The 18975-nt window shown below is 48.8% G+C and overlaps 1 protein-coding gene across 7 annotated transcripts in view; it reads right to left on the reverse strand.

Moving 5' to 3' along the window:
* Positions 1 to 5013: 5013 nt before the first annotated feature.
* Positions 5014 to 18975, reverse strand: part of LOC116418924 — a 61693-nt gene continuing 47731 nt past the window's right edge. For 4 of the 7 annotated variants that reach the window (XM_031936216.1, XM_031936213.1, XM_031936215.1 and 1 more), the window contains 2 exons: positions 14789 to 16302; positions 5014 to 11358 (listed from right to left, as the gene is read on the reverse strand). In XM_031936216.1, coding sequence (XP_031792076.1) covers positions 6665 to 7942 — 1278 coding nt within the window. In that variant the 5' untranslated portion in view covers positions 7943 to 11358; positions 14789 to 16302 and the 3' untranslated portion in view covers positions 5014 to 6664. Of the gene's footprint in view, positions 11359 to 13043; positions 14176 to 14788; positions 16303 to 18975 lie in introns of those variants that run through there. The other 3 variants (XM_031936219.1, XM_031936217.1, XM_031936218.1) reach the window with 2 other exon arrangements.

The following is an 18975-nucleotide window of genomic DNA, read 5'->3' on the forward strand; positions in this document are numbered from 1 at the left end:
GCTAATTTTTTTGTATTTTTAGTAGAGATGGGGTTTTGCCATGTTGGCCAGGCTGGTTTTGAACTCCTGGCCTCAAGTGATCCACCTGCCTCAGCCTCCCAAAGTGCTGGGATTATAGGCATAAACCACCATGCCTGGCCTCTGCAGAGTTTTCTTTTTTAAACTGCTTATAATCTTTATATTTGTTTTTATTTTTGCATTTTGAACCTATCAAGAAATGTGTAGTTTGAAAATATTATGTTTGGTGTCTGACCTCAAAATCAGGTCGCATTTCTATGTCTTTTTTTCAGGATACAAATTGAGGTAATAGAAACAGTGCTCAGCCAGTCATTTATATCCATGGTGTTTAGTCTGGTGTTTTTTTGTTTTTTGCTTTGTTTTGGACAGAGTCTCACTCTGTCACCCAGGCAGTGGTACTCTCAGTTCACTGCAAACTTTGCCTCCCGGGTGCAAGTGATTTTCCTCCTTAGCCTCCCCAGTAGCTGGGATTACAGGCGTGCACCACCACACCTGGCTAATTTTTATATTTTTAGTAAAGACAGGGTTTCACCATGTTGGCCAGGGTGGTCTCAAACTCCTGACCTCAAGCGATCCACCTGCCTCATCCTCCCAAAGTGCTGGGATTATAGGCATGAGCCACTGTGCCCGGTCTAGCCTGTTTTTTTTTTTTTTTTTTTTAAGAGAATTTACATCAATGCTTCTCAAACTGCACATACGGTGTTTATCACAGCACAGTTCACAATTGCAGAGATATGGAATCAACCTAAGTGTCCATCAACTGGTAAGTGGATAAAGAAAATGTGTTTATGTTATCAGGCATAACATAAACATAATACAGCATGGAATACTACTCAGTCATCAAAAAGAACAAAATCATGTCTTTTGCAGCAACCTGGAGGGAACTGGAGGCCCTTACTCTAACTGAAGTAACTCAGGAATAGAAGACTAAACCTGTATGTACAAACCAGTATGTTTTCACTTATAAGTGGGAGCTAAGCTATAGGGTAAGCAGAGACATAGAGTGGTATAATGGACATTGGTGATTCAGAAGCAGGGAGGGTAGGAGGAAGGTGAGGGATATAAAACGACATATTGGGTACAATGTATGCTACCTGGGTGACAGGTGAGCCAAAATCTCAAACCACCACCATACAATTCATCTATGTAATCAAAAACCACTTGTACCTCAAAAGCTGTTGAAATAAAAAATAAATAGCTGAAGAGTACAAACAAACAAACAAAAACTGGGCATAGAGGCAGTCTTGTTAAAGTAGGGGTTCTGATTCAGTGGGTCTGGGGTGGGCCTGAGATTCTGTATTTCTAATTAGCTACCAAGTGATGTCAACACTACCCTTCCAGGACCACTCTTTGAGTAGCAAAGGCCTAGGTCAAGGATCCTGCAATTGATACATACTTTTTCCCTTTGCCAGTATCAACTTAAATAGTAAACAGAGGAAGGCTCTCTAAAAAAAGATGTTTATTTGGGGATAGAGCATTGCAATGGGAATATGCAAGCCTTAGTAAACTATGCGTACTCAAGGGAGGTAAAGGAAGACAAAGGTTTTTAAAAGTAGAAATGAGGGGCTGGGTGCAGTGGCTCACACCTGTAATCCCAGCACTTTGGGAGGCTGAGGCGGGTAGATCACCTGAGGTCAAGGGTTTAAGACCAGCCGGCTAGCATGGTGAAACGCCGTATCTACTAAAAACACAAAAAAATTAGCTGGGCCTGTTGGTAATCTCAGCTATTCGGGGAGGCTGAGGCAGAAGAATCGCTTGAACCTGTGAGATGGAGGTTGCAGTGAGCCGAGATCATGCCACTCCACTCCAGCCTGGGTGATGGAGTGAGACTCTATCTCAAAAAAAAGAGGAGGATTGCATAATTGTTTTGAAATAATTTTTCTAGACCACAAAGATCAATCATAAAGGTGGTGCTAGTCTGAGTTTGGACAGATAGTCTCCGGGCTGATGCCCTTGCAAAAGAATTTTCTTGTGTGAAGTTGTGATGGCTTTTGTGGAAGATTATGATTTTTGGAGTCTTTTGTGATTGTTTATGTTATCAGGCCTACAAGCCTGAGAACCCTCTTTTCATGGCCTCCCTCAGCTCTATTTTCAGGGTTTTCTTAACATTTGTGACTCCATTCTGATTCTAATGACTTTCACACCAGTCTTGATCAGTTATGTTTTTAATAGAGTTGAATGTAACAATAACAGCAGCAACAACAAAATGAAACAAAAAAGTGTACAAGAGTTTATTCTCCCATATAAAAGAAGTCCAGGAGTAGCCAGTCCAGGGTAAATATGGCAGTTCCACAAAGTTATTAGGGACACAGCTTGAACTTTTTGCTTCCCATCCTAGTGGTGGGTTTCATTTCTAACCCATGGGCCTAGTTGGATGCTGTAATTTGCTATTTCAGAAGGGAGAAGGCAGGAAAGAACTTGCCTCTAACCCGAGCCCCCTTTTTCTTTTCTTTTCTTTTTTTTTTTTTTTGAGATGGAGTCTGGCTCTGTGGCCCAGGCTGGAGTGCAATGGCATAATCTCTGCTCACTGCAACCTCCGCCTCCCGGGTTCAAGCGATCCTCCTGCCTCAGTCTCCCGAGTAGCTGGGATTATAAGCATGCATCACCACATCCAGCTAATTTTTGTATTTTTACTAGAGATGGGGTTTCACCATCTTGGCCAGGATGGTCTCGATCTCCTGACCTCGTGATCCTCCTGCCTCTGCCTCCCAAAGGGCTGGGATTACAGGTGTGAGCCACCGCGCCTGGCTACATCTTTTTTTTTTCTTCTTTTGAGACAGAGTCTCACTCTGTTGCCCAGGCTGGAGTGCTGGCCTGATCTTGGCTCACTATAACCTCTGCCTCCCTGGTTCAGCAATTCTTGCGCCTCAGCCTCCCGAGTAGCTGGGATTACAGGCGCCCGCCACCACACCGGGAGAATTTTTTTGTATTTTTAGTAGAGATGGGGTTTCACCATGTTGGCCAGGCTGGTCTTGAACTCCTGACCTCAGTTGATCCACCCACCTTGGCCTCCCAAAGTGCTGGGACTACAGGCGTGAGCTACTGCACCCAGCGCTGAGCTCACTTCTTTAAGGGAGCCTCCCTCCTTCTACCTGCCTCCACTCCCACCCTCACGTCCCACGTAACACTCTGCTTATATACCATTGACCAGAGCTTTTTTATTAAAAATATTTTTAAAATTTTTTTTATTTTTTAACTTTAGGTTCGGGAGTACATGTGCAGGTTTGTTATATAGGTAAACTTATGTCATGAGGGTTTGTTGTACAGATTCTTTCGTCACTCAGGTATTAAGCCTAGCACTCATTAGTTATTTTTCCTGATCCTCTCCCTCCTCCTAGCCTCCACCTTCAAATAGGACCCCGTGTCTGTTGTTCCCTTCTATGTGTCCATGTGTTCTCATTATTTAGCTCTCACGTATAAGCAAGAACATGTAGTATTTGGTTTTCTGTTCTTGTATCAGTTTGCTAAGGATAATGGCCTCCAGCTAGCTCCATTCATGTTCCTTCAAAAGACAAGATCTTGTTCTTTTTTATGACTGTGTAGTATTCCATGATGTATATGTACCATATTTTCTTTATCCAGTCTACCATTGATAGGCATTTAGGTTGATTCCATGTCTTTGCTATTGTGAAAAGTGCTATAACGAACATACACATGCATGCATCTTTTTTTTTTTTTTTTTGAGACAGTCTCACTCTGTCGCCCAGGCTGGAGTGAAGTGGCATGCTCTCAGCTCACTGCAACCTCTGCCTCCCAGGTTCAAGTGATTCTTGTGCCTCAGCCTCCCGAGTAGCTGGGATTACAGGCACGCACCACCAAGCCTGGCTAACTTTTATATTTTTAGTAGAGACGGGGTTTCACCATGTTGACCAGACTGGGTCTTGAACTCCTGACCTCAAGTGATTCACCTGCTTCAGCCTCTCAAAGAGCTGGGATTACAGGCGTGAACCACTGTGCCTGGCTGCATGTATCTTTATGATAGAATGATTTATATTCCTTTGGTCTACCCAGTAATGGGTTTGCTAGGTTAAATCACTGACTAGGACTTAATCACATGTCCAACTTGGCTGCAAAGGAGTTCAGAAGGAAATAATATCTTTTGGTAGGCTTCATTGCTACCCAAATAAAATCATCTATATATGATGAATATATATATGATTATATGTGTGTATATATAATACATACATTTATATGTAATATATAACATATATTTATAATATATAATATACTATAAAATTACATATTAATTATATATTCTATTAACATAAATTATATATTAATTATTAAGTATATATTAATATATAACATATTAATATATAAATTATATAACAATATATTATATAATATATATTGATATTATATATTAATTATATATAATACAATATATAATATATTCATATATGTATATATATGAATATACATACACTTTTTTTTTTTGGCTGCTGAGGAAGAAGGAGGAAATAGTCTATGGCCACAAACCATCTTTGTCATACAGCATAAATTTTTCCTAACTCTGCATCTTAGTGATGATTCCTGGTTATGATACCCTCAATAACTCTTGCTCCTCCTTGCTATTTGCATCTTCCATAGATGTAGGTAGTTACGCATTTCCCTCTTTTTTGATTTGATAAGTAGTTACTATTTTTCCTTTTTAATTTTTAATCACTAATCCTCTCACTGTGCTGTGCATGTGTTTGTGTGTATATGCATTTTTTATCTGTATTTTCTCCCCCAAATCCATAAGCATACAATATTTAGAAGTTGAACATTCCAACAAAAGTGTCAAAACTCTAGGCTAAAACCTTTCATCCAGCCCAGGTGTGGTAGCTCACGCCTATAATCCCAGCACTTTGGGAGGTTGAGGTGGGAGGATTGCTTGAACCCAGGAGTTTAAGATCAGCCTGGGCGACATAGTGAGACTCCATCTCTACAAAAAATAAAAAAATTACCTGGGAGTGAGTTGTGGTGCACACCTGTGGTCCTAGCTACTAGAGAGGCTGAAGCGGGAGGATCACTTGAGCCCAGGAAATCAAAGCTGCAGTGAGTTGTGATCGCGCCACTGCACTCCAGCCTAGGTGACAGAGCGAGACCCTATTTCAAACAAAACAAAACCAAAGAACAGAAACCTTTCATCTAAACAGTGTTACCGGTGGAGGGTCTTTTGACTGCAAGCTGTCCAGGTTCTTGGCGTTTTGAACAAAGAATTGGACAAAATGCACAACAAAGCAAGGAAAGAATGAAGCAACAAAAGCAGAGAATTGAAAATGAAAGTACGCTCCACAGGGTGGGAGCAGCTACAGCAAGCGGCTAAAGGGGCCCAGTTACAGGATCTTCTGGGCTCCAAATACCCTCTAGAGGCATGCAAATGAAGTAGTGGCCCATGATCAGTCTGATTGGTTGCAGAAAGCAACTAATCAGAGACTGAAGTGAAGTTACAAAGTTACACTCCTATGCAAATTAAGTCTTGTCCTGCAAATCAGTCTGATAGGTTGCGGAAAGAAACCAATCAGAGGCTGAAGTGAAGTTACAAAGTTATACTCCTATGCAAATGTCTGATTGGTTGTGGGGAGCAACCAATCAGAGGTACTTTCAATTTTTCATCTGCCACCCAGAAACGGGTGGGGGAGTTGCAGAAAGAGTAGCCTCTGGTCCTTTTGTTACTGAGATGTGGAAAGTTGGGGTTTTCCTTTTGATCTAGTTCTAGGAAGTCAGCATGAATCGACTTTAGGTTCCCTGCCTCCAGACCTTACTCTCCTGCCTCAATAGTAGGGGTCTGGGATAGGAATTATTCCAGTTCTAGTCTAAATTTTGAAAATTCCAAGCAGAAGACCCTTTACTTAAGCTCTTAAATAAACATGGCAGACCAGATATAACATTTGGAGCACAATCAAAAAGTTGTAGTTTTTCATTTGGGTGTGGATAATCTGTAATACACATTACACTATAAAAAAAGTTTTAAATTTAGACCAAATGAGCTTGGCATATAGCACAAGAAAATATTTAATGAGTGGATCCCTAAACAGAAGAGCATTTTATGATCCAAAGGCCATATCGATGAGTTTGAACACCTCTTGATCAGTGTCATTTCTAAGCAGATGGATGTGCATTTTGATTTTGAGTCTCATCCAAAATAAATGATTGTCAGGTAGCCATTCTTCCACTGTGTGTTTAAAGTAGAACAGCAAAAGGGAAATCCTCTTGGGTGCGCCATCATTATGAATTTAGAAACTTTTGATTAGTCTCTATCATTTATTTTAGTTTTTTCCCCATTTTGTTTTAATATGGAAATCTTAAGGTCGTAGTATCAACAAGAGATTAAAATTACAATCGAAGTGCATCAAGTGATTCTTCCCGTGATAATTATTTTCTGGTAACAAAACAAAGATCAACAGAAAAAGAAGTAAGTAGCAGGTATTATGTGTTGACAGTTTGTTTTGGGTGTGTTTTTCACTGGCAAAAGTTCTGAAAATTGGGATTGAGTAGGCAGACGTGGGGCTGAATTTCCAACTCCCACCAGAGGGCTGTGTGAGATGAACAAACTAAAATTTTAGTTGTGGTTATCGGCAGAGGTCAGGGAGTTCATCTTCCAGATGAAGAAGCTGAGGCTCAGAGAGGCACAGAGACATGTCAAAGGACACACAGCATGTCAGTGGGAGACCCAGGGCCAGGGCCCAGATCTGCATGCACCCCAAAACGGGGACGGCTTCTCCCTTCCTTTGAGCTCACAGTGTGGCTCAGCTCTGGGCACAGACAAATGTGGTGTTTTTAGAGCAGAGAGGAGTGCTGGCTCCCCGCAGTCAGACCCCCGGTGCCCTGGTGGGAGAGGCTGGTCTGAGGCTGCCAGGTGTAGCTGGATGGGCCTCAGATGACTCTTCAGCCCCCAACTTGGGTGTCTGAACCGTGCGTTATCCCAGAGCACAGAGCTCTGTGGAGGTGCAGGGGTCACTGGGGCGTGGGAAGCTCCAAGCACGTTTGAGCTCTGAGGAGGGCGCTGGGCAAGGTGGCTGCTGCGGGAAGCCTGACCCCACCTGCCTGTGTGGTAGGACCGGGCCCTGCCCCTGGCAGTGACTACGGGCAACCGCAAGGCGGAGCCGCAGCTGCAGCTGTGCAACAAGCTGGTGGCAATGCTGGCCACACTGGAGGAGTCCCAGGAGGGCTTGGAATTTGCCCACATGGCCCTAGCACTCAGCATCACTCTGGGTAAGTCCCCTGAGCGCCCGCCCTGCCAGGACCCGCACATTGCCAGAGTCGAGCCTCCATGTCTGCAGGGCAGGAGCTGAAACAGCTGCTGGATTTTCCCAGTCTCCTGTCCAGGCAGGCAGATCTGCCCAGCTGGCTTCCCTCTCTGGCCGTGGCGCACAGTCCGAGGTCTCTCACGTAGCGCAGAGCTCCCTGCCTGGCTGAGCTCTGCTTCCTCTGTCTCTTCCTGCTGCTGATCACAAGGGCTGCCCAGTGTGCCCTCTGCCTTCCAGACATGCCAGGCATCTTGGTCCCTGTATGTGCCAGGCTGAGTGGCACATTCCCTTTGTCTTGTGCCCCTCCCACCATCATCAACCACACAACTCTCTGGCTGATGAAATCCCAGTTCCCCTTCCAGCAGCCTGCCCCTTAAGGCCAGGCATCCCCGGTGCTGTGCCAGGTCATCTGTCCTCCTCCAGAGACAGGGAACCCTGGGCAGGCCGCATGCCCCAGCGCCTTGTGCCCTGGGGCCCAGTACAGAGTAGGTGTGCAGCTGTGTGGGAATGCATTGAATGCAGGCTCCACGGCACTTGCCCTGCAAAGGGGAGGACATCAGAGACAGCCTAGCTGGGTTTGCGCAACTGTGGGGGGACCTGGAGCTCAGGCACGCAGTGACTCCCCAAGGTAAGGGGCTCTGATCGTGACACACCCAGGAGAAGTCGGATGTCACGTCTGTGGGTTGCATGGAGCCGGGGTGCCCGGGAGCACCTGGACTGCATGGCTTTTGGGCTCCCCTGGTTAAAACCAGAGAGCAAAGGCAGGTGGCTATGTATAGTCACAGAGGTGGGCCATCCAAGCCCGACTTTGCCAAAGCCTCACAGTAGACAGGGGCAGGCCTTATTAGTTCTGCTTTACAGATGGGAAAATGAGTCTGGGAACCCGGAAGGGACTGGCCAGAGCTGCCCAGGTGACCGCAGGTGCCTGGAAGCAAGCCAGGTGCTGCCCGGGGTCTGTATACCTGCTCCTGAGGGGCCTGTGCCTGACTGCCCCAGGGAGCCACATCCTCACACCTGCAGCTTTGGCCTACACCCCAGGGGACCGGCTGAACGAGCGCGTGGCCTACCACCGGCTGGCCGCCCTGCACCACCAGCTGGGCCATGGCAAGCTAGCGGAGCACTTCTACCTCAAGGCCCTGTAGCTCTGCAACTCGCCGCTGGAGTTCGACGAGGAGACCCTCTACTACGTGAAGGTGTACCTGGTGCTCAGTGACATCATCGTCTACAACCTGAAGGTGGGTGGGGAGGGCAGGGCTCTGGGTGTTCCCGGCCCCCTTGGAGTGGGATCTCCACCCAGACCCCAGGGGTCCGGGTTCCAGCCTTCCTTAGGAATGGCCCAGTGGCTTCCCTGGAGCTCTGCACCCAGCTACAGGAGCCAGCAAGGTTAGCAGATACAACCCAGCTCCCAAGCTGGCCAGGCCCCACCCTCAAGAACTCAGTCTCAACCAGGGAGGCTGACACATGAGCGGGCAATGGTGGCTTCTGGGTAAAGAAGGGGGATTGTAGTCAGGGGCACCCTCCTGGAGGAGGTGACACCAAGCTGAGTCTTGACAGTCAAGTGTCAAGTTGCATTTAACAAAGAAAACAGGGTCGGGAGAAGGACATTTTGGAGGACAGCATCATCCTCACATTGAATCCACGTTGCAAGATCCAACCCAAATCCCAGTGCCTCCTCTAGGAAGCCTGCCCAGGGTGCCAGCCTGCACTGAGCAACTCCTTCCTGGAGTCCCGAGACACCTTGAATCTTCACATCACCCAGGAAGGGTGGGGTGGGACCGGTGTCTTACCATTGGGTTCACAGACAGGGGAACCCCAGCTCACAGCAGGTGCAGTGGGGCGGGGCCCCAGCCAGCCAGGCTGAGACCTTGCTGGGTCAGGTCTGTCTCGAGGGGAGGTGCTGTGCTCCCTCTGCCCCCAGCCCTGCAGGGGTGGAGAGCTGGGACTAGCAGACTCAGACCTGGGGTGTCTCCACCCTCTGCCTAGCAGGAACCCGCCCCTCCTCCGCATCGCACCGGCACCGTGTCAGTGCTCCTTATGGGCTGAGGGGCCAGGGCGCTCCAGTCCGGGGACCGAGATCTTGGGGGCCTTAGAACATGAGGAGCTGGAGCAGCCCTAAGACCCCGCCTCGTATCCCTCACCACAGGCCTGGGGCTGCCCGGGAGGCCCCCGCCCAGTGCTGGCGACACCTGGTGGTCAGAAGCGGTCCCTGTGGCCTCCCAAGTCCCAGCCAGACAGGGAGGTGCCAGGTGTCAGGCCCAGAGGGACGCTGCTCACCGCTCAGGGGCTCGCCTGGGACCAAGGGACAGGCCTCCCAGAAGAGGGCCTTTATCTCTCTTGGTCAAGCCTGCCGCCCACTCCGCCTGCCCAGGAGGAAGGAAAGGGCCAATTAGTACCTGAGAGGCCAAAGTCCATGGTTGGGGTCGAGGGGCAGAGGCCTCCTTCACCTCCTTCCCATGCACAGCCCTCTGGGCCTCATCGTGACTATGCTGTCAGCCCAGGCCAGCTTCCCACTTTCCACAGGGAGGCCCCCTCGGAATTCCCCAAGGGCGGCTGTCTTTCTAAGGCCTCCTTGTATAGGAGGCTCTGGACCGAGGGCCCGGAGAAGTGGGAGAGGAAGCTGGGCTGGATGGGGCCTGGAAGGCTGGCAGAGAGGCAGGGGTAAATGGGCATCCTTGTCGATTGCCTCTAAAATGTGGTCTCCTTTAGTCTACAGGTGAGAGTGAGCCCTGGAATAGGGTGGATTAGGTGGGTCCTGGCTCAGCCTGCCACTCACTAGCTGCTGCACACACTACAGGCACATGGAAATGCACACGCAAATGCACACAGACACAGGCACATGCACATACAGGCGCACACACACAGACACACAGGCACACGCAAACACAGGCACACGCACAGTCAGGCCCACAAACACAGGTGCGCGCACACACAGGCACAGGTGCACACATAACCACATACCCAGGTACACATGCACACTCACAGGCACACAAACAAGCACAGGCACACGCAGAGACATATGCTTTGGCTGGCTGCTTCCTGTGTAGTTGGGATGCCCCCACCCCTTCAGGATGCCCTTGCCTCCCACCCCTGGCTGAGTCAGGGGCCTCCTGGGCCCCCACAGGCTCCTGGGCTTCCCTCTGCCACAGCCCGGGCCACCTTTGTGATCAGTGTTCAGTCCCAGGTCCCTCAGACTGGGAGCAATGACGTTAGGCTCAGCCATGCACCCAGCACAGAGTCCAGTGTTTGGCTGGGCCAGGGGGCATTGGATGAGCAGTTGCGGTGACTCAGGGCCTTCTCACGCCCCTGCTCCGTGTGTGGGGCGGGGCAGTTAGGGAATGGACTGCTGCATCTTGGACTTTGTCCTTGGCCCTGGGAGCCATCTGGAAGAGGGCCAGGCCTGGGTCTTAGGTCCCTTGGGTGTCCCCCATGTGGAGGAAGCGCCTGGGGAGATGCCGGTGGGGAGATGGGAGGGTCAAGGTGGAGGTCTGGGAGGCAGCATCCCAACCCAGGGATGGAGAGTTTGAGCCAAAGATGCATTGAAAATGGGAGTGGATGTCTGGGGAGTCACACTCTGTCAATATTTCAGGGAACATTACCAGGGAGGACACCTGTGAGATGGTTTTGTACCTGGCCCGGCCCGTGGAGGGCCTGGAAATGGTCAGCATGGACAGGGGCCAGAGGGGAGCCTGGGTCACTCAACGCTGTGCCCCTGCTGTGGCTTGGAGCCACGGGTCCTGCATGGAACTCGCAGAGCCGTCAGGATCTGCCCTGACCTCAGCCCATGGGGAAAGCAGCCACTGCCCGCAGAGAGGGTGGGACTGGGGCAAGAGGCTTGGGGTGAGTGGAGCATAGGGATAGTCAGGAAGGCTTCCAGAGGTTTCAGGGTTGTCCCCACCTCCTGCAGCTGAGACCACAGCAGTGTCACAGGCTTCGGGGCTCATGGGGTGAGCCAGCATTGGCTGGACATGTGGAATGACCTGGAGATGGGAGCAGCCTCTGGGAAGACAGGCTCCGAGTCCCCCTTTTGCTGAGCATGGCCTGTCCCCTTCAGGAACGGTTTGATGCAGCCGGGTACTATCAGCTGGTACTGGCAGCTGCCGTGGACCTGGGCAACAAGAAAGGCAAGCTGAAGACCTACACGCGGCTGGCCACCATCTCCCACAACTTCCTCCTGGACCGCGAGAAGTCGCTCCTCTTCTACCAGAAGGCCAGGACCTTCGCCACAGTGCTCAATGTCTACAGGGTCAACCTGCCTCCTCTGCCACTCTGCGGGTGAGCCCCCTGGTTGGCCCCAGCCACCCTCGCTGAGGACAGCATCCGAGGGAGTGGGTTTTGTGCAAGGGATGGTCTCCTGCCTCTCCTGGTGTCTCCCGTGGCTCATTTTCTGGGAAATGGAGGCATGAAAGCAGGGTTCAAATAGCAACAAATGTTTTTTTGCAATAACATACTGAAGTCCCCAGGGCATCCCTCCCTGTGTGCTTCCTGGGCGATGTCTAGGGCCAGCTCCTTCCCTGGGGACAGCCCTCTGTTCTTGGGGATGAGAAGGACCCTGAGCCCAACAGACCTGGGCCAGGTCACCATGAGCCTCGGTTTCCTTGGCGGCCAGAGGGGAGACGGTGGGTGAACTCCCTGGGCAGCTCCCTGCTCTCCCTGCTCAGAGCTTTTGCTGTAGGTCTCCTGCCGCCCTTGCCTTTATCCTTCAGGCCACTGTGCCCGCATGTGGGGGCTGCTAGTGCCCCTGTTTGCCATTGAAGAAACAGAGGCACAGAGAGGTTAGGTGTCTCGCCCACCGTCACACAGCAGGTAGGGGCGGAGACACAGAGCCTAGTACGCTGACCACCACACCACCCTGCCAGCTTGCTGCCAGGAAGGTGTCCCCCATTAGGACCCAAGGTCAGCTCCTGGACCTCTCTTGTGGTGTCAGGAGAGCCACAGGCCAGTGAGGGTGGCCCCAAGGATCCCTCACTCAGTGTCCTCTGCTCCCAGACTTGGCTGGGCCGAGCCTGGCCAGTCCCACCTCTGGCCACCGATCAGCCCTGCGGGAAGTGAGATGCAGGGATCTCCGCCTGTGTAGACGCTGCTACCCAGTATTGAAAGCCTTATCTGGGCTGCTCCCTATGCCGTCCCGACAGGCCCCCTCCCCTTCCGGCCCCCGGCCCTCATCCCAGTCCCTGGAATCCCAGCTTTTCCTTCTTGGAATCTCTTGGCCCCAGGAAACACAGCTCACACGGTCTCTTTGCCAGTTTACGGCAAGGAAACCGAGATTCAGAGACTGTGGGTGTCCCACGTGATTCTCACATGCACTGCACTCTCCCAGGCCCCTCTTTTAAACACTTTAAATGAGGTGACATTCACATCGTATGCAATTCACTATTTCAACGGGAATAATGTGGTGGCATTTGTGCATTCACAGTCCTGTGCAACCACTCACGCCATGTAGTTTCAAAACGTGTTCATCTCCCCAGAAGAAACCTGCCATCCTCACTAAGCTGTTACCCCTCCTTGGTATCCCCCAAGCCCCTCGTTTAACGGAAGGGGAAACTGAGGCCCAGAGAGAGACTTGCCAGTGGGTGCAGCTCTGATTATAAGGAATCAGGCACCCATCTGCTGCTTCAGTCCTGGGTTGGTTTTCCACTCAGCAGAGGTGACAGAGCCAGGAGGTTCTGGGACCCCATGCTTGCAGCCAGAGCTCTGCCCCGAGCTTCCCCACCAAGGGGCAGCAGAGAGCTTTCCAGAACCGGCCGGGGGGGGGTGCTGGCGAGAAGCAGAGGGTCAGAGCTGCTGACAAACCTCACGTGGACCCCAGATCGCTGTCTCTGTGGGTTGGGCTTGGGAATCGGAGAGGAGGCCGCATGATTGGAAACGTGAAGACAGCACGGCCTGGCTGGAGGAGCGGGAAGCGCCGTCACGTTTACTGGGGACACAGATCTCCTGCCCGCTGGGCTGGGCATGCAGCCACTCTTCTCGAGGTGGGGTCCGCAGGTCCGGGTTGCTCTCGGCCCCCGACCTGCCTCAGAGTCCAGGGCCTTTGGAACAGTGCCTCCCCATCTCCACCCACCCTGGCTGGTGCCATGGGGGGACTGGATCCTGGGATCCTGTTCCTCTTGGGCAGCAGAGACTGGGGGACCAGAAATGATGGGTCTTCAAGCCCCACATTCAAACCCCAGTCCACCACTGACAGTCTGGGGGTTCGGGGTGAGGGAGTTGATGTCTCTGAGCTCCAGTTTTATCACCACTAAAATGAGACCGACATACTTGGGCAGAGTGCCAACCCCAGGGCTGAGAGAGGCCTGTTTCCTACTGACAATACCTTTTACTCCTAGGAACAGCTCCAACCACCACACACTAGGGAACACTCAACCCAGGCCAACTTGTCAGAGGCCCGTGAGCCAGAGCGACTCCATCTTGAATGGGGCCTGGTTAAAGGGAGGCTGAGACCTGCTGGGCCACATTCCTAGGCGGCTAGGCATTCTTAGTCACAGGATGAGATAGGAGGTCGGCACAAGATACAGCTCATAAAGACCTTGCTGATAAAGCAGGTTGCAGTAAAGTCGGCCAAAGCCCACCAAACCGAAGATGGCCACGAGAGTGACCTCTGATTGTCTTCACGGCTCATTATGTGCTAATTATATGCATTAACTGCTACAAGACACTCCCACCAGCGCCACGACAGTTTACAGATACCAAGGCAACATCTGGAAGTTGCGCTATATGGTCTCAGAAGGGAGGGCAGAAACTCTCAGTTCTGGGAATTGTCCACTCCTTTCCTGGAACACTCATGAATAGTCCAACCCTTGTTTAGCGTATGATCAAGAAATAACCATGAAAATGGGCAACCAGCAGCCTTTGGGGCCACTCTGCCTATGGAGCAGCCATTCTTTTTTTTTTTTTTTTTTTGAGATGGAGTCTCGCTCTGTTGGCCCAACTGGAATGCAGTGGCGTGATCTTGGCTCACTACAACCTCTGCCTCCTGGGTTCAAGTGATTCTCCTGCCTCAACCTTCCTAGTAGCTGGGATTACAGGCACCTGCCACCACTCCCTGTTAATATTTTGTATTTCAGTGAAGACAGGGTTTTGCCATGTTGGACCAGGCTGGTCTCGAACTTCTCACCTCAGGTGATCCACCTGCCTCATCATCCAAAACTTATAGGATTACAGGACTGAGCCACTGAGCCCAGCCAGAGTAGCCATTCTTTTATTCCTTTTCTTCCCTAATAAACTCGTTTTCAGTTTATGGACCTGCCCCGAATTCTTTCTTCTGTGAGATCCAAGAAACCTCTCTTGGGGTCTGGATCGGGACCCCTTTCCAGTAACAAACTTAACCTCTCAGACCCTTCGTCTCTTCATCTATAACCAAAGACAAAGCCTCCCCTGAGGTTCCAAAAGTGAGGAGAGAACGCATGGGAAACGAGGGGCACAGAGTTGGTGTGCAGAACCAATATCACAGACTGGGTGTCAAGCCACCGTCATATTGGAAGTAATGTCATGCTCTCCCCCACAAGTTATGAGAAATAATATCACAGGGAGGTGTGTACCTTCTCCGGTAGTGGGAGTAGTATCATCATCTGTTCCTTTAGATGACAGCAACAATATTACAGGGTGGGTGTACAACCCTTGTGTTTTTGGAAAGAATGTCATTCTCTCTTCTTCTAGGTTTTAAGATTCATATCACAGGCGGGGTGTACACCCCTTGTTATAATGGATGGAATCTCATCTTCTCTCAACTTGTATCTTTAGAACAATATCCCATGGGGGCTGTCCATCCCTTCAACATTGGTACTAAGACCATCTTCTCCTATAGCTGGCACTATAGGTGTCGGCCACCACGTTTGGCTTCTTTTTAATGAGACAGTCTCACTACATTGCCCAGGCTGGTCTCAACTAAGCAGCTTCCAGCTGTTTTTCGATCTTTGCCTCCCAGAGTGTTAGGATGACAGGTGTGAGCCCTGTAAACAGACTGTGCTCTTCCTTTCTTTGTGCACAGCTGAGTTACTGACCTCTACTATTTTCTCTAAAGAACTTTGAACATTTTTTGCAAGGCAGGTCTACCGGCAACAAATTTTGCAATTTTTGTCAGAGAAGGTCTTTACTTTTTCTTCACTTTTGAAAGATAATTTCACAGAGTATAGACTTCTAGGTTAATAGAATTTTTTTCCTCTCAATAGTTCAAATCCTTCACTCCACTTCTTGCTTTCATGGTTTTTGAGGGGAAGATGAATATAATTCTTATCTTTGATCCTCCATAGGGAAGGAGATTACTCTGGTTTCTTTGGTTTTTAATCTTTGAGTCACCATAGTTTGAATATTTTATGCCCAAGTAGAGTTTATTTTTGTGTTGTTTTTGTCGTCGTCGTTTTTACATTTATCCTTCTTGGTGTTTTTTGAGCTTCCTGGATCTATGGTTTGGTGTCTGGCTTTAATCTGAGGAAATTCAGCCATTACTGTTACAAATATTTCTTCTGTTCCTCTTTCTTCCCCCTTACATTACCGTTATGCATATTTTATGCCTCTATGGATGTCCCATAGTGCTTGGATACTCTGTTCTTTTTTGCTTTTCACTTCTGGAGGTTGGAGTTGGATATTTCCCTTTCCGCCAGGTCAGAGGCTCTGATAAAATCCCACCAGGTTAGTCTCTAGTTAGCTAGCTTCTCTGGAAGGTAGACCTAGTGAAGAGTGCACCTCCATATTGAAAAATGATTCCTATTCTCTTTACCCTGTAGTAAATATGAGGGAATTTTTCTCTGATGTTTACTTTGAGAACCTGGTTGAGCTTCTGATGATACAACTCACAAAAGCATGAGACCCATATGCACAGGCCTCCTGGAGGTTTCAACTCTCAGACGTGGCCACACCTCACTGCAGCAATTTGTCAATTCCAGTTCAGGTATTCCAATCCCAGTGTGGCTTCCTTGGACCATTGTGCTCCAGTGTACGGTGATTCTCCGCTTTACCTGTCCAGCCAATCTGGGGACAGTGGCTTGCCTGTGACCTCACGTCTCTTGCAGGTTTAAGAAGAACTGCTGATTTTTCAGTTTGCTCAGCTTTTTACCTGTGAGGAGGGGTGACAATTCTCAAGATTATCATGTATGGAACCTGAAATTCCCCAACTCCATTATAGTAAAAAGTGTCTTCCCTTCCTCTGGCTCAAGAATTAAAATATTTTCGTTCTTTGACACATTGTAATTTGATTCCCTAAATATTTATAATTGTAGATTTAAAAACTCGGTCTTCTGCTGTATCAGACATCTAGACGGGCATTTTCCAACAGAATTTTGAGAGTCCTCTTATAGAACTTGAAACCTTCCTTGTAGCCTCATATAAATATATAAACAGGTACAATTCATTTTACTAGTATATTTTTAACTCAAAATGCTCATACTATACTTTCAATAAGAAATACAAATAGGCCGGGTGAGGTGGCTCACATCTGCAATTCCAGCACTTTGGGAGGCTGAGGCGGGTGGATCACGAGATCAGGAGATCGAGACCATCCCGGCTAACACGGTGAAACCCGGTCTCTCCTAAAAATACAAAAAGTTAGCCAGGCGTGGCAGCGGGCAACTACTTGGGAGGCTGAGGCAGGAGAATGGCATGAACCCAGGAGGCGGAGATTGCAGTGAGCCCAGATCACGCCACTGCACTCTAGCCTGGGCAACAGAGCAAGACTCCGTCTCAAAAAAAGAAAATAATAAATAAATACAAATACATTATTTTCTATTTTTCATATTAACTGGCATGTCTTTCACGCAGCAAATCCAGTTCAGACCGGGCGCAATTCATGTGCTCAGCTGCCGCATGTGGTGAGTGACAGAGACCATCCTGCATGTGTGCGCACTTTTTACTGCCTTTTTCTTGACCACAGATTCTACCTCCTGTTTCTCTGTGTAAATTGATTTTTTGCTTAGTATTACACATTGTAGGTAACACGTTGAGCACACTCAGGATCCCTAACCTTCCTCTGAAGCTTTCCAGCTCTTGTTTTGGCAGGTAGCACAGGCACTGCTGGGTCATTGTGACATGGGCAAGCTTGGATTGATTCGCTGCTGGTGTGAATCTATGGAGAGCTCCCATCCTGCACCCACTCCGATCTCCCCCTCCTGGACGTGGTAGGATGGCCATGCTCCGCCCACACCTGAGCTCTCTGTGATCTCCCCCTCCCGGACTTGGTAGGGTGATATGCTCTGCCCACACCTGAGCTCTCTCCAATCTCCGCCTCCTCGACGTGGTAGGATGGCCATGCTCAGCTCACACCTGAGCTCTCCGAGCTCCGCCTTCTGAACGGGTAGGATGGCCATGCTCCGCCCACACCTGAGCTCTCCCTGCCATGATCTGCAGGTGTACTCCAGAGGACAAGTGTACTGTGGGTGCGTCCCATTCATTCTCCTGGCCTTGCCCTCAGTTCTGGTTGGCACAGCTGTGGTCACAGACTAAAAACAGCCACCTCATTCGTTTTGTGCAGCTTTACAGTTGTTTATGGCAGATGTGTGATTTGGGTCCCTGTTCCCTCATCATGACTAGAACAAGTTTTGGCAAATTATTCTTATATCTTTACATTTGAAAACTAAAGGAAAGTTTCACCCATAGAATATTAGTGTTGCCACAATCCTAATGAGTGTTTCTCCAGAAACTATGATTCAGGTCAGCAGCCAGTCATTTCATAGAAGATAAACTTCAAGAACATTCTCTGAAGGGCAGTGAAACTGAGTAAGATCTAACCACTGTTACCAGCAACCAAGAAAGATAGGTAAGAAAATGCAACTAAGATTTGGATCAAGTAACTACAGTAATAAACATGCAAACTATCGCTAAGCACAAAATAGGCTGGGAGTAAAAACATAAACATAAAAAATATTTATGATATTGACATTTATGATTTTACAAAACTGCCCCATGTGATATCAAGAGGACTCCTGATGAAAACTTACAAAGGATGCTTTATGGTTTATATAAAAATATTAGTCAAATAAATCCAAATATTTCACAAAAATAACATTTCAAATAATATTCTTTTGTATTTTGCAGACAATGAAGTTATTCATCATGCATGACCCAGTAACATTTCTCAGCGGTTGGATTCAATACGAGAAATAAGCAAATAATCGCACTGCTTCTTCCATTTCAAAGTCATGTCTCTTATAAAAAGTGGTCAAGAAAAATGCCTGTTGCCTGACATACTGGTTAGTGCCAAAAATTTGGTTTAAAATATTTCAAGTGGGTTATCCTTTTATGTCCATGTTGTTAGTTTCACAAAGAACACATACAAATGCAATTTTTTTTACCGTAAGTTTTTGCAAATTATAATCATAAACTAAAGAAATAGGATTAAGCATATTATTTTTTGGGATAGGGTCTAGTTCTGTTGCACAGGCTGGAGTGCAGTGGCATGATCGTGGCTCACTGCAGCCTCAACCTCCCCCGGCCCAGGTGATTCTCCCACCCGAGCCTCCTGAGCAGCTGGGACCACAGGCACACATAACCATGCCCGGCTGACTTCTGTATTTTTTGTAGGGATGGGCTTTGGAATGTTGCCCAGGCTAGTCTCAAATGCTGGGACTCAAGCAATCTGCCTGCCTTGGCTTCCCAAAATGCGGAGGTTACAGGCATGAGCCACCACGCCTGGCCTAATCATTTTTAAAGAGTATCTATATATTATTGTTATTTTTTTCCTAATTGAGATGGGGGTCTTGCTCTGTTGCCCTGGAGTGCAGTGTTGCCATCTCAG

This window comes from Piliocolobus tephrosceles, chromosome 9 (genome assembly GCF_002776525.5).
Source record: "Piliocolobus tephrosceles isolate RC106 chromosome 9, ASM277652v3, whole genome shotgun sequence".
Lineage (NCBI taxonomy): Eukaryota > Metazoa > Chordata > Mammalia > Primates > Cercopithecidae > Piliocolobus > Piliocolobus tephrosceles.